Genomic DNA, 13,729 nt, shown 5'->3' on the forward strand with positions numbered 1-13,729 from the left:
TGGTTAAGACTCCATACCTCCATTGCAGGGGGCCCGGGTTCAATCGCTGGTCGGAGAACTAAGAGCCCTCAAGCTGCGCGGCCAAAAAACAAAACAAAACCAAAAAAGACCAGCTTTGCCCAAATATTTCCTGATACTTAATTTTCAAAAATTTCCACCAGCTTTTTTTTTTTTTTTTTTTTTCGGCACGCGGGCCTCTCACTGTTGTGGTCTCTCCCGTTGCGGAGCACAGGCTCCGGACGCGCAGGCTCAGCGGCCATGGCTCACGGTTCCAGCCACTCCGCGGCATGTGGGATCTTCCCGGACCGGGGCACGAACCTGTGTCCCCTGCATCGGCAGGCGGACTCTCAACCACTGCGCCACCAGGGAAGCCCTCCACCAGCTTTTAATTAAGAAATTTCAAACATACAGAATAGTTGAAAGAACAGTAAAGTGATTACACATATACTCTCCAACTAGATTCAACAACTGATAACATTTTGCTATTTTTGCTTCATCTCTGTGTATGTGTATATATATTTTCCCCTCCTCTGGGCCATAAAAATGTAAATTGCAGACACTTCATTCCCCAATACTTCACTCATCTCCTAAGGTAAAGACATTTGCCTACCCAACCACACGAGTGCCATCATACCTTAGAAAATGAGCAGTAATTCTTTAATGTCATTTTAATATATGGTCCATATTAACTTTCTGCAGTTAACCCGAGTGCCCTTTATAGTCTTTCTTTTTTGAACCAGATCCTGCCTAGATTCCAACTGCATTGGTTTGTTATGTCTCTTATGTCTAGAACATTTTCCCCCGCCTCTTTTTTCCCCCTACAGCACTGACTCTTGGAAGAGTTCAAGCATCTGGTCTATTTTAGTGAATGTAGCACATGCACTTGAAAAAAAATGTTTGTGGAACTGTATGTTTATCTTTTAAAATCTTTCAGTTTTTGCTTTCTGTACCTTTAGGCTTTGTAATTACGTACATATGCATTGCAACAGTTATGTCTTTCTGTTTAGTTTATAGATCCCTGTATCATCATATGAAATGTCCCTCTTTTTGTTTGGGAATACTCTGTCTTTATGTCTATTTTAACTGATATTAACGGTCATTCTAGCCTTCTTATGCTTCCTCTTTGTATGGTACATCTTTTTCTACCACTTTATTTTTAAGTCTAACTGTGCCTTAGTATTTAAGGTGTAGCTCTTGTAAAACAGCATATAGTTGGTTTTTGCCTTTTTTACCCATTCTGATAATCTCTGCCTTTTAATTGGAGTGTTAAGTATATTTAATGTAATTATTGCCTTTCACAAATAGTATTTGAGTCTCACAGAAAACTCAGGAGACTATTGGTTTTTCTCAGGTTAATGTACCATTCATAAGCCTAGGTAACTAAATTTGCCTCTCTCTAATTTACCAACCTAGTCCAGACTAAGGGCCACATACAAACTTAGACACTATCCTCAGGGATACACCGACCAATACACAGTTAATACATTCACAGTGGTTCCAAATTCAAGAGTTCAAAAGGATATACAGTGAAACTTTCCTGTCCATCCTTGTCTGCAACTTAACGTTCTCCTTGAAGGCAAATGGTAGTATCAGTTTCTTGTGTTTGTTCCCGAGATATTGTATGTATATAAAAATATGAATGTGTATATATGTGTCTTTCTCCTCCACCCATTTAAATGTAAACAGTAGTATTTCTTTCAAACTCTGTTTTATACCTTGTCTCCCCACCACCCCCCTCGAACTTTCTAAATTATCAGCAAACTATTTAGACTTTTTCTGATACAACTAGATGAATGTGAAGTTCATGATCAAAAGGCTACACTTCCTTTGAAATCCACCATTTAATGAGTATTGCAATGATAGTCAGTGGTAACAAAGATGAGTAAGGCATAGTCTGTGCTCTCAAAGAGCTCAATTGTTGCTTAATTAGGGATACCACTCTCATCTCACCTCCAAAGGACCCCAAAGTAATTTGAATGTTCCTAAGTCATCAAGCCTTCTGGGATTACCCTTTCCTTTTTTAGCCAAATAATATCCTTTTAGAAGCTATCCTACTAAAAAAAAAATGCTTACTTACTATGTGCCAGGCACTATTATAAGCATGCTACATATATTAATCCTCACAGTGATCCTATGACTTGGGTATTACTACTATTGCCATTTTACAGAGGTGGAAACAGGCACAGAGAGGTTAAGGGACTCCCCAGGGTCACACAGCTAGAAGTGTGGGAGTCTGGATTTGAACCCATGCAGTATGGCCCCTGAGCCTGTACACTGTCACTATCTTATGCTGCCTTGATGTTAATCTGTTGAAATAGAACCTAAAACTATGAAAAATGTATTAAAACATTTTCAAATTTTGTTTCCTTAATTTCTTGTTTATCCTGTGTGCATGCGTGTGTGTGTGTGTGTTAACAAATGAACAGATACATATGTACATACAGATGTATATTTTCTTACTCTCTTTTCTTTCTACATTATGTGTAGGATACTAGAGACACTCTTTCGCAATTTGCTTTTCTCACTTAACTATGTACCCTGGAAATCACTCCTTACCCGTTCATAGAGATGTTCCTCATTCATTTTTACAGTTGCCTAATACTCCATTGTGTGAATGGACCATACATAGTTTATTCAACAAACACTCTCCTATTTATGGGCACTTAAGTTATTTCCAATATTTCAAAGTCATAAACAATACTGCAATAAATATCCTTGTGCTGACGTACTTTTGGTGTTTTCAAGGTTGATTCCTAGAAGTGGGATTGCTGGGTCAAAATAAATACAGATATTTTTTGCTGGATGCTGTACAATTTTTCTCCACAAGGTTTGCGCCAATGTATATTCCCACCAGCAGTGTATGAGGGTGCCTGCTGGCCCACAGCCTCACCAACAGAATATATTGACAAACTTTAAAGTTTTTGCCGATCAGAGAGTTGAAAAATGGCATATTTTGCAACGTTGTGCAAAAAGCAACACTGGGAGGATAAACCAGAAACGCACGAGATTTGTAAGTGGGAATGGAGTGGAAAAGATGAGTGTGCGGTAGAGTGGAGGAGATGGAGGGGGTGATTCTCTGAGTCCACCTTCTGTACGCTTTTTGTATAGTTTTAACTCTAGAATCACGTAACATACTCACATGGGGAAAGGGATATTTAAAGAAAAGAACCCACATGACTTTTGAACACAGTAGTATGAGTATATACCCAGGCTAAAGGCAAAAAGAACCAGAAACAAATATTGAATTCTAGTTAGATTTGTTTCGATAATGATATGAGTTAGCAATTCTGAAATTACTTTCAGAATTTGTTAAGTAAATATATACTCTGTGTATGTACTATATATAATACATTTTATATAAAATTATATATGTACATATAATATATAATCAAAATTATATATGTATATATATGGAGATATGTATATGGAGATGTACATATTTGTATATCCCTCTGTCACGGAAGGGAGATACAACTGTGGAAAAGGAAAAAGAAAAGAATAGAACGAACCTTATGGTACTGGATTGGAATTTGAGGTATTAAAATATTAAAAGAAGCTGTAAGGAAAGCATTACAGCTACAAAATGCAAACAAATCCTAAAGAACCGGACAAATTTACCAATAATGGTTCATTTACTTTTCAATTACTTTTTGCTTCTACATAGTGAAAAGCATTTGTATTTCACAGTAAGTTCTGTTTTCATCTTTTCATAGACTGAAGTGTCAGTAGATTGTTTCTAAAAGCAAAAGAAGTGGAGAAGGGCATGACTCTCACCCTTGCCAGCTTTGCTCAATGGGGTCACAGTTGTCCAGGTAATTGAAGCGAATGATATCAGTTGGATGTTTGTCAGAGGATCGCCAGGGTGGGAGTTCTTTCTCCCCTGGGTGGTTCTTCTTTCTCAAAGAGGAAGAGGACCGGAAAGCTGATGAAGGGGATGGCTTTTCCTCTGGAGAACTGCTTGTAACTGGTTGAACATCAGCGATCACAAACCCATCTTTTGGAGGTGTCTAGAAGAAGAAAATTAATTATTTCTGTTCCCAAAATACTATAATAATAACAGAAGTAAAACAAAGAACATCATCATCACCGTGATGGCAATGATAATGGTGACGATGATTATAGCAGCCACCAACCCAGGACTGCTTGCTATGTGCCAGGCACTGTCTCAGAAGTGTTCATGCGTTACTTTATTTAACCTTCACAGTAACTCTAAAAGGTAATTGTAACGACTCCCATTTTACAGAACAGGAAACTGAAATAGGATAAACTAATTAATTTGCTCACTACTACTACGTAAGTATTGACCCAGGGTCAGAATTTGAATCCAGGACTATCCTGCTTCAAGTCCACACACTGAACCTCTCTATCCTGAACTGTCCCCTCTCCTACAATATCATTGTACAGTTTTCCACAACTGCAGTTAATTTATTCATAAAAATATACACATTCTAAAAAAAGTACCCCAGCCCTAAGTATACCTAAAACAGAGACAATTTCGATTATGTAGGGGTAGACTTCATAGATTTTTTCAGTTATCAAAACTTCAGCCATTCGCAAAGAATACTTCTGCTTTTTTTTTTTTTTTTGCGGTACACGAGTCCTCACTGTTGTGGCCTCTCCCGTCGCTCCGCGGCATGTGGGATCTTCCCGGACCGGGGCACGAACCCGTGTCCCCTGCCTCGGCAGGAGGACTCTCAACCACTGCGCCACCAGGGAAGCCCTGAATACTTCTGCTTTAATTGCCCCAAATGAAAATCTATTTTTTGTGTATAAAATTCATAAGGTTTTTATGTGGTTGTAGCCTAAGGGAAGTGGTAGTGGTATGCTGAGAAGCCATTAAAGGTTTAATTTTTGTTCTTTAAGAGATTAGGGAAGCTTTGCTCAGTAAATTGGTTTGCTTGACTTGTTTGTGAAAATTAAAAAATTCCCCAGTCTCTCCAAGCAGAGTGGGTTAATTTCTTATCCTTGTTTCAACTGTTCTTTGTATATATTTCTACTACCAGATAGCACTTAGTATTCAACGTTGTAATTATTTGCTTGTCTGTGTCCTGGGCCACTAGACTAGGCTTCCAGAAAGCAGGGTTAAGACCATTGTACTCTTAGCACCTAGCACATAACAGTATTTAATAAATATTTACTCATTTAGTGAGTGATTGCAATTAATAGAGTAAGAAGACATTTTACATTTATATAACTGATAGCTCATTACTGGTTTAGTATTCAATATTTTGTGCAGATCTCATTTTAAATGGACATTCAGGGAATTCCCTGGTGGTCCAGTGGTTAGGACTCTGTGCTTTCACTGCCTAGGGCTCGGGTTCGATTCCTGGTCAGGCAACTAAAATCCCAAGCCACACAGACACGCAGACAAAAAAATGAAATAAAAAAAGTAAATAAAATGGACGTTCATTTCATTTCTCTGAGTTCATATTGAATGAAATCTGTCTGTTTTTGCTGGAAGAGGTCTTGTTTAACACCATTGGGAATAAATAATACATGATAATAAAAAGCAATTTCAGGGAAGAAAATTTAGGCGTGCATGCTACTAACTATATATAAATAAGCGTCATTAATTCTGAAAAGTACACAATATTTGACCCATTAACAGAATAGGTAATAAAGAAAAACTGATGACTTTTCTGTTAAGTAAACAAAAATCTTATTCCCTTTACCCAAAGTCTTTTTGAGAATTTTTAAAATCGTGAATGTTGAAAAAATTTTGAATGCTTTTGTTTGCATATATTGAAATGACCATACATCTTTTCTCTTTTATTATGTGAATTACATGGATTGATTTTTGAATATTATGCCAAATTTATTCTCCTTGGATACATCCCACTTGGTCATCATTTATTATTCTTTTTTTATATATTACTGGATTTAATTTGCCAATATTTTTAAAGGATTTTTATGTCTGTGTTCATGAGGGGTATTGGTCTGTGGTTTTGTTTTGTTTTCTTTTAAAGTCTTTATCTAGTTTTGGTATAAAGGTTATGAGTTGGGCAGTGTTCCTTCTTCCTCTATTTTCTGAAAGAGTTTATGTAGAATTGGTATTAAAATTGGTGTATTAAAAAGTACTACCTACAGAAATTTAATACTAAGCAAAGATGTGGCAATTTTCTTGCATCAGAACTATTCATTATTTTAAAATATAGTTATGCATAAATATTTTATGGAGAAAGAGTTATTGCTGAAGATGAAGCATTAAAGTCAGTGTTGTATATAATACTCAAAACCTTTTTTCATTCTACAAGTTGGTTAATCACTTTTCTCTCCTCTGCCTCAGACCAGCTCATGCTTCAGCCATTGAATGCCATTTCCTGCCTACAATTGAGAGCGAGAGTCAAGAAAAGCCTCACGGGGACTTCCCTGGTGGCGCAGTGGTTAAGAATCCGCCTGCCAATGCATGGGACACGGGTTTGAGCCCTGGTCCGGGAAGATCCCACATGCCGCAGAGCAACTAAGTCTGTGTGTCACAACTACTGAGCCTGCGCTCTAGAGTCCGCGAGCCACAACTACTGAGCCTTCATGTCTAGAGCCCGTGCTCCCCAGCGAGAAGCCACTGCAATGAGAAGTTCATGCACGGCAACGAAGAGTAGCCCCCGCTCGTGGCAACTAGAGAAAGCCTGCGTGTAGCAACGAAGACCCAACGCAGGCAAAAGTAAAAATAAATTTTTTTTAAAAAAAAAGAAAGAAAAGTGTTTTGATAAAAAGTCATAGCTATTGTAATTTTTTAAATAACTTGTCTACCAGTTCAGTTTAAAAATTTCTTTTTTTGGCTTCCCTGGTGGCGCAGTGGTTGGGAGTCCCCCTGCTGATGCAGGGGACGCGGGTTCATGCCCCGGTCCGGGAGGATCCCGCATGCCGCGGAGCGGCTGGGCCCGTGGGCCATGGCCGCTGGGCCTGCGCGTCCGGAGCCTGTGCTCCGCAACGGGAGAGGCCACAACAGTGAGAGGCCCGCGTACTGCAAAAAAACAAACAAACAAACAAAATTTCTTTTTTAAAGAAATCTTCATGGAGCACACCAATTATTGAACTCAGAAAGACTAGTTTTATCATTGCGATTATAACAATATTAATTATGCATAGTTTATTACTCTATTAAATGTAGATGGATTCTTCTTCGAGCAAACAATAGAACGAAACCTAAATGAGCACTCTAAATAGCTCAGGAGCTGACTCTTCATATCTCAAACGGATTCTTCAGTTTGAAAAGGATTCACTGCAGCTTTTTTACAGAAAACCCCTGTGGTTTAAAAAATGATTAAAAAATTTTAATTTACACATAATTTTTCAGGAACTCATCTACTGTACAAAACTGCATAACTCCGTAAGTATATATTAGATCATGCCATAAAGAAAAAGCTCATAAAAATTTCCCATAAGTTACCTAATTAACGGTGACTCCAAGAATGAACATAAACATTGGTTATAATGCGTGCAAAACCACTAGAAAATATTATGCTCAGATTATTTACTTTTTAGGATTATATGTACATGCTTTACATTGCTAGTTTCTAGGGTAAAAAGAACTTTAACATGCCCATATGCCCTTCCCTAATTACTAATTTATTGCAAAACTCTTCTTTATAAATGATACAAAAATAAACTTCAGCTCGTCTGGTAGAATCATAGACAATTTGAATCAGTTACGTAAAGTGTGATGACCCATAGGTAATAAGGACAGCACACTCCCCCAGAATCCCAGTGTCAGAACTCTGTGGTATAGGCGCCAGAGACACAGAAATCCAGGAATCTGAAGAGCGAGGAGCTCCCAGTCCTAACCTGGGTGGAACTGTGGTTTGGCAGTGTCAGGTGACAGTTCTCAACTCACATGGATACCTTGAAAAGCGCCATCAAGTTCTCAGAAAAGGAGAATTTTAAAGTCACATCGATAGTATATTTCCTTTGAGTCAACTGCCTTCCCCAACGTCCAGATTGATCATTTAGTCTTAGTTCTAGCATTCCTACATAGTGGATGTTTGTAATTTTGTTGCTTCTTTCCCCAAATTTACCTTGGGCTTGGTAACATGGAGTTCTTTCACCATTTGAATATAGTGTTTCTTCCATATACCCTGCTCAAAGGGAGTTGGAGAGAAATTGATGTACCAGTTAAACCGTAAACATTTGAGCATCCAGAGCTGATCCAGTTCCGTTAAGTTCTTCCAATGCCAGCTCACCTGGAAAAACAACAAAAATTAAAAAAAAAAAAAAAAACTATTCAGTGTACATGCTCACTTTCTCTAGGTTTTGAGCTGTCCCTTTCCACCAAATCACAGCTTAGTTACCTACTGCCTAAAGTGCTGCCTAGCCAGGCAGAAGGATTTTTTTAATGTTAATTCAGACTTAGAATCAGAGTCAACTAATGTTTATTGAGCACCTATTAACCATTCTCATAGCAACTTAAGGAGGGAAGTATAATTATTATTCTCATATTGCAAATGAGGAAACTGAGGCTCAGATAGACTTTGGAACTTCCTAAAGGTTCCTGAAGGTCTCCATATGAAAGTTACAGAGACTCCGGTTGGCACATTGCTTATTCTTTTCATGATATGCTTCCTTTTTTTCCCTCCATTCTTATGATTTAACTAAATATAAACTTTATAAAGGGAACACCATTGCTAATACTATATTGGAGTGTCCTAAATAGCCTTTAAGTTTCAATAGAGCATTAAGTATTTGTTCTATACATTCCATTTCCATAGCTTTAGTGTCAATCCTACACATCCAGCAAATAGTGGAGGTGACCCTATTATGTGTAGTAGCACTTACAATAATTTACTCCAGGTATTGAGTTAGAAACTAGAGTCGAGTCCATATATAAAGTTGAGACCAGGCATTCTATGTCTCTTATCAAGAGTTGCAAAGATGACAGCTAACCTTCAAACTCAAATTTCATCCTTGGAAAACTGGCCTATTTTTCAAGATTAACTATATAATGAATAATGTTTGAGTGCCCCCCAAATAAGCAGAACACTCTATAATGGAACTTGCTACCCATCCATCCATTTATCTATCCCTCTCTTCCTCCCTCCTTCCGTCCTATTATGTCTAGGATTGTTTTACGCGCTGAAGATGAGACGTGCAGAAGAGAGGCATGCCGGAGAGGGCACAATTAGAAGTAATGACAGGTTCAGGAGCTGGAAGAAGGAAAAAGCTTAGAGGATCTGATAGAGCCCTGAGGGCAGAAACAGAAATCACATCTACTTTGTTCAACCAGACATGAAACTACACAGACCTTAATCTCCGTATGGTTAGTTAACTCAATTCAATCGAGAGGTGAGGTTTGGGAAGGAGGGGATGGGGAGAAAAGTTGCTCAATTCTCACTCTTTTCCTCTGAAAAGAGGAACCTTAGATCTGGTTTAGACCTGGGTATTTAAGTTGGGGGTCCCCCCACCGGGGTAAATAAAGTTTTCTTTTCGTTGTTTTTTGTTTTTTAAACTAAACAGGAATGAGGAGAAGGGTAGGTAAGAACTTTCAAAACTATAAGACAGACACTTCCCTGGTGGCGCAGTGGTTAAGAATCCTCCTGCCAATGCAGGGGACACAGGTTTGATCCCTGGTCCGGGAAGATCCCACATGCCAGGAGCAACGAAGCCCGTGCGCCACAACTACTGAGCCCACGTGCCACAACTACTGAAGTCTGCGCGCCTAGAGCCTGTGCTCTGCAACAAGAGAAGCCACTGCAATGGGAAGCCCGCGCACTGCAATGAAGAGTAGACCCCGCTCACTGCAACTATAAAAAGCCCGCGCACAGCAATGAAGACCCAATGCAGCCAAAAAAAAGACAAAGTTAACAAAACAAAACAAAAAACTATAAAGCATCCCCCACCATATTTTTAAACAACTCAAAGCTCATTTTGGTGCAATGACTTTACTGTTTACTTTAAATCTAGCTGAAGAACAACTGCTTCACAGTCAATTCTGGGAATAAAATACGATGCTGAAATCTTGCAAGACTGACATATGGTGCACATAGATGAGAGGATTAGTTAATTTAAAATAACATCTCCCTGGAATGATAACATTCTCATTGTGAAACACTTGGAAAATTCTGAGAAGCTTGAAGAAAAACAATACCCATAACCCCATCAATCAGAGATGACCATTATTAACAGCTTGGTAGAGTTCTTTTCCTTGCCATCTGTTTCCTAGGCATATACGAAACAAAACTGGGAAACTCTGTATACAATTTAAAATCATGCTTTCTTCATTTTACACATAATAAGCATCTCTGTTCTTCCAAAACATGTTTTCTAATAGCTGCATAGTAATTCATCATATGACTGTATGATACTCTCTTATTATTGGGCATTTAAAATGCTATGTTGGGGACTTCCCTGGTGGCGCAGTTGTTAAGAATCTGCCTGCCAATGCAAGGGACACGGGTTCAAGCCCTGGTCCGGGAAGATCCCACATGCTGCGGAGCAACAAAGCCTGTGTGCCACAACTACTGAGCCTGCGCTCTAGAGTCTGCGAGCCACAACTACTGAAGTCCACATGCCTAGAGCCAGTGCTCTGCAACAAAGAGAAGCCACTGCAATGAGAAGCCCATGCACCGCAACGAAGAGTAGCCCCTGCTCGCTGCAACTAGAGAAAGCCCGGGCATAGCAACGAAGACCCAACATAGCCAAAAATAAATAAGTAAATAAATGTATTTTTTTAAATGCTATGATTTTTTTTTCTTTTTCTTTTTAAATATTTATTTATTTATTTTCTTATTTGGTTGTGCCGGGTCTTAGTTGCGGCAGGTGGGCTCCTTAGTTGTGGCATGCATGTGGGATCTAGTTAGTTGCCTGACCGGGATCGAACCTGGGCCCCCTGCATTGGGAGCACAGAGTCTTAACCACTGCACCACCAGGGAAGTCCCGCTATGCTTTTTTTTTTTTTTTTTTGCGGTACACGGGCCTCTCAACTGTTGTGGCCTCTCCCGTTGCAGAGCACAGGCTCCGTACGCGCAGGCTCAGCAGCCATGGCTCACAGGCCCAGCCACTCCGCGGCATGTGGGATCTTCCCGGACCAGGGCACGAACCCATGTCCCCTGCATGGGCAGGCGGACTCTCAACCACTGAGCCACCAGAGAAGCCCCCGCTATGCTTTTTAAAAAAAATTGTTTCATTTTTGGAATAAGTAATATGTGTACATTAATACTAAATTCAAAGATACCAAGGGGCACACGGTAAAAAAGAAGTCTCTCTCATCCCCATCATCTAGCCACTCACTTCCCTCCCTGGATGTAACCATTGTTACCAGCTTCTTGTGTGTCATTCCAGAATATTAACAGATATGGATGTACTCTTTTTTTTTCTTTCCAAAATGGTAGGACAACTCTGCACTTTTGCTTTTTTCACTGATGATATATTGTGGAGATGGTTGCAACCGGTCCCCTATTAGCAGACACTTCCATTGTTTCCAACATTTTGCTACTACAAACTATGTTGCAATATTCTTACACAGACATAATTTTTGCATGTGTTGAAGTATGCCCATCAGACAAATTCCAAGAAGTGGAACTGCTGGGGCAAAGGGAATCTTTATTTAAAAATTGAATGCTACAAATTGTTCTCCATCATGGTTGCATCAATTTTTCTACCAACAATATATGAAAGTGCTTGTTTCCCCACACCTCCACCAATATAAAATAGTATCATTAAAAAATATGACTCAACCCATCTGAGTCATGAAAGATGGTATGATAATGAGGCTGAACATTTTACATATTTTAGAAATATCTGCTTTTCTTTCTGTAAACTACTTGTTCACTTCCTTTGCTCATTTTTCTGCTGGGTTGTTTTTTTTTTCTTAATGTAGATTTATAGTAGTTCTTTAAAAAATAAGGAAATTAGCTCTTTGCTGGCCATATGTTTTTCTCCCTGTGTACTTGGGCCCCCGGCAGGGAAAGTGCAGAGTCCTAATCACTGGACCACCAGGGAATTCCCTCCTTTGAGTACTTTAATGGTTTCCTTTAATTTCATATCAATCTTTTATCCTTCTAGAATTTTTTTCCAGATAGCTGCCCAATTGTCTCAACACCATTCACTGAATAATTCATATATCCTACTGCATTCATTTTCTTAATCTTAAAAACTAAAGTTACCATGTTACATGTATGTGAATGCAAAGTAACAGGTAATTTCTGGTCTTACTAGACTATGAAAAGAATCAACAAAATGACTATCAGTCTTATATCTTAAATAATATACTTTAATACACCATGGAATTGCTTGTAAGAAAATAATGGTCAGATCCTTTCCCAACCTCACCCCTGGGAGCACATCTGCCCACTCTGAAGACTTTTAGTCTCATATTCTTTTGTAATTATTGCATGAGCACCTTATTTTAAGCTTTTCTATTTAAGAATGGCCTGCACTCTACAGTTTGGGATTTTACTGTAGTTCTGTGCTGTGCAATATAAGATTATTCTGCTGATGAACCATTACGTACATGTGTATTTGTTTCCCCAGCTAGTTAATACTATTTTGTGGACACTTAGTAGTGTCTTACACTTTTTCCTGCTCTTGAGCACTAAATGCAGAGTCAGACACAAAGGAGATGAGGGTTAATTCAAACTGTACAGACTAATCATACTGAGCATCTCATCTACTTCTTGGTTTTGTGTACGTGCTGTTTTTTTTTTCTCAAGCTTCAGCATTTTGTCTTTACAAGATGCCATACACCGCTTCTTTGTCTTTACCTGTGCACAACGACAAAGGCTTCGGGGATCCAGGAAAGAAAAGATATATAAAGATAACACCCTTGGAAGCTTGGTAGTAAAATCCAGAGCTTCTGCTGGAATTTTTTCCTGAAGCTTTCGACAGCAGAACTTTTGCTGTGACAGGGAGCAGCGTTCTAACAGCCCTGTCAGGATTCTTCTCCTTTGAGAGTCTGTCCATTTGTCAAACTGGGGGAAAAAAAAAAAGGAAAAGAAAATTTAAAAAGCTCCAGGTTTAGTCTGACACCAGAGATGCATTGTAAAAAGAAGAGATAAGAATGGCATAGAAAGTGAGTTTAGTAATTTATTCCTAATGAATAGCATGTATTTCTTTCCCTAGCTAGTAAATTCCACGTTTTACCACTTATCTGCCCTTTCTCATGTTTGCGTGGGTGAGCCCATGCAAGACTGGGGTGTGGACACAGAAGTGCACTTGACCTCAAAACTTGGAGTTACATAAGAACAGTAAGTTGAGAGCTGGCCGTATTCATCAACTGAGAATATATATACTTATAAAATACAGATCTTCCTCAACTTCTGATGGGGTTACGTGCCGATACACTCATCATAAGTTGAAAATATCATAAGTCGAAAATGCATTTAATACACCTAACCTACCAAACATCCTAGCTTAGCCCAGCCTACCTTAAACGTGCTCAGAACACTTCCATGAGCCTACAGTTGGGCAAAATCATCTAACACAAAGCCTACTTTGTAATAAAGTGTTGACTATCTCATGTAATTTATTGAATACTAGACTGAACGTGAAAAACAGAATGGTTGTCTGGGTACAGAAGGTTGTGAGTGTATTCGCTGTGTATCCTCATGATCGCGTGGCTGACTGGGAACTGTGGCTTGCTGGTTGCCCAGCATCATAAAAGAATATCCTACTGCACACAGCTAGCCTGAAACCCCCCCCAAATTTACAATTTTAAATATGGTTTCTGCCGAATGTCTATCATTTTTCACCATGATAAAGCCGAAAATTCACTAAGTTGCATCACCCTAAGTCGGGA

At 39.0% G+C, this 13,729-nt stretch overlaps 1 protein-coding gene across 1 annotated transcript in view; it reads right to left on the bottom strand.

Moving 5' to 3' along the window:
* Nucleotides 1-13,729, bottom strand: part of FBXO16 (F-box protein 16) — a gene marked incomplete at its 5' end in the record, with an annotated part of 50,548 nt that overhangs the window by 20,292 nt on the left and 16,527 nt on the right. The window contains 3 exons of the mRNA XM_082655908.1: nucleotides 3,775-4,007; nucleotides 8,016-8,180; nucleotides 12,696-12,902. Of these exons, the coding sequence (XP_082512034.1) occupies nucleotides 3,775-4,007; nucleotides 8,016-8,180; nucleotides 12,696-12,902 (605 nt within the window). The remainder of the gene's footprint in view (nucleotides 1-3,774; nucleotides 4,008-8,015; nucleotides 8,181-12,695; nucleotides 12,903-13,729) is intronic.

Source organism: Grampus griseus, assembly GCF_964374135.1.
Source record: "Grampus griseus genome assembly, chromosome: 6".
NCBI lineage: Eukaryota > Metazoa > Chordata > Mammalia > Artiodactyla > Delphinidae > Grampus > Grampus griseus.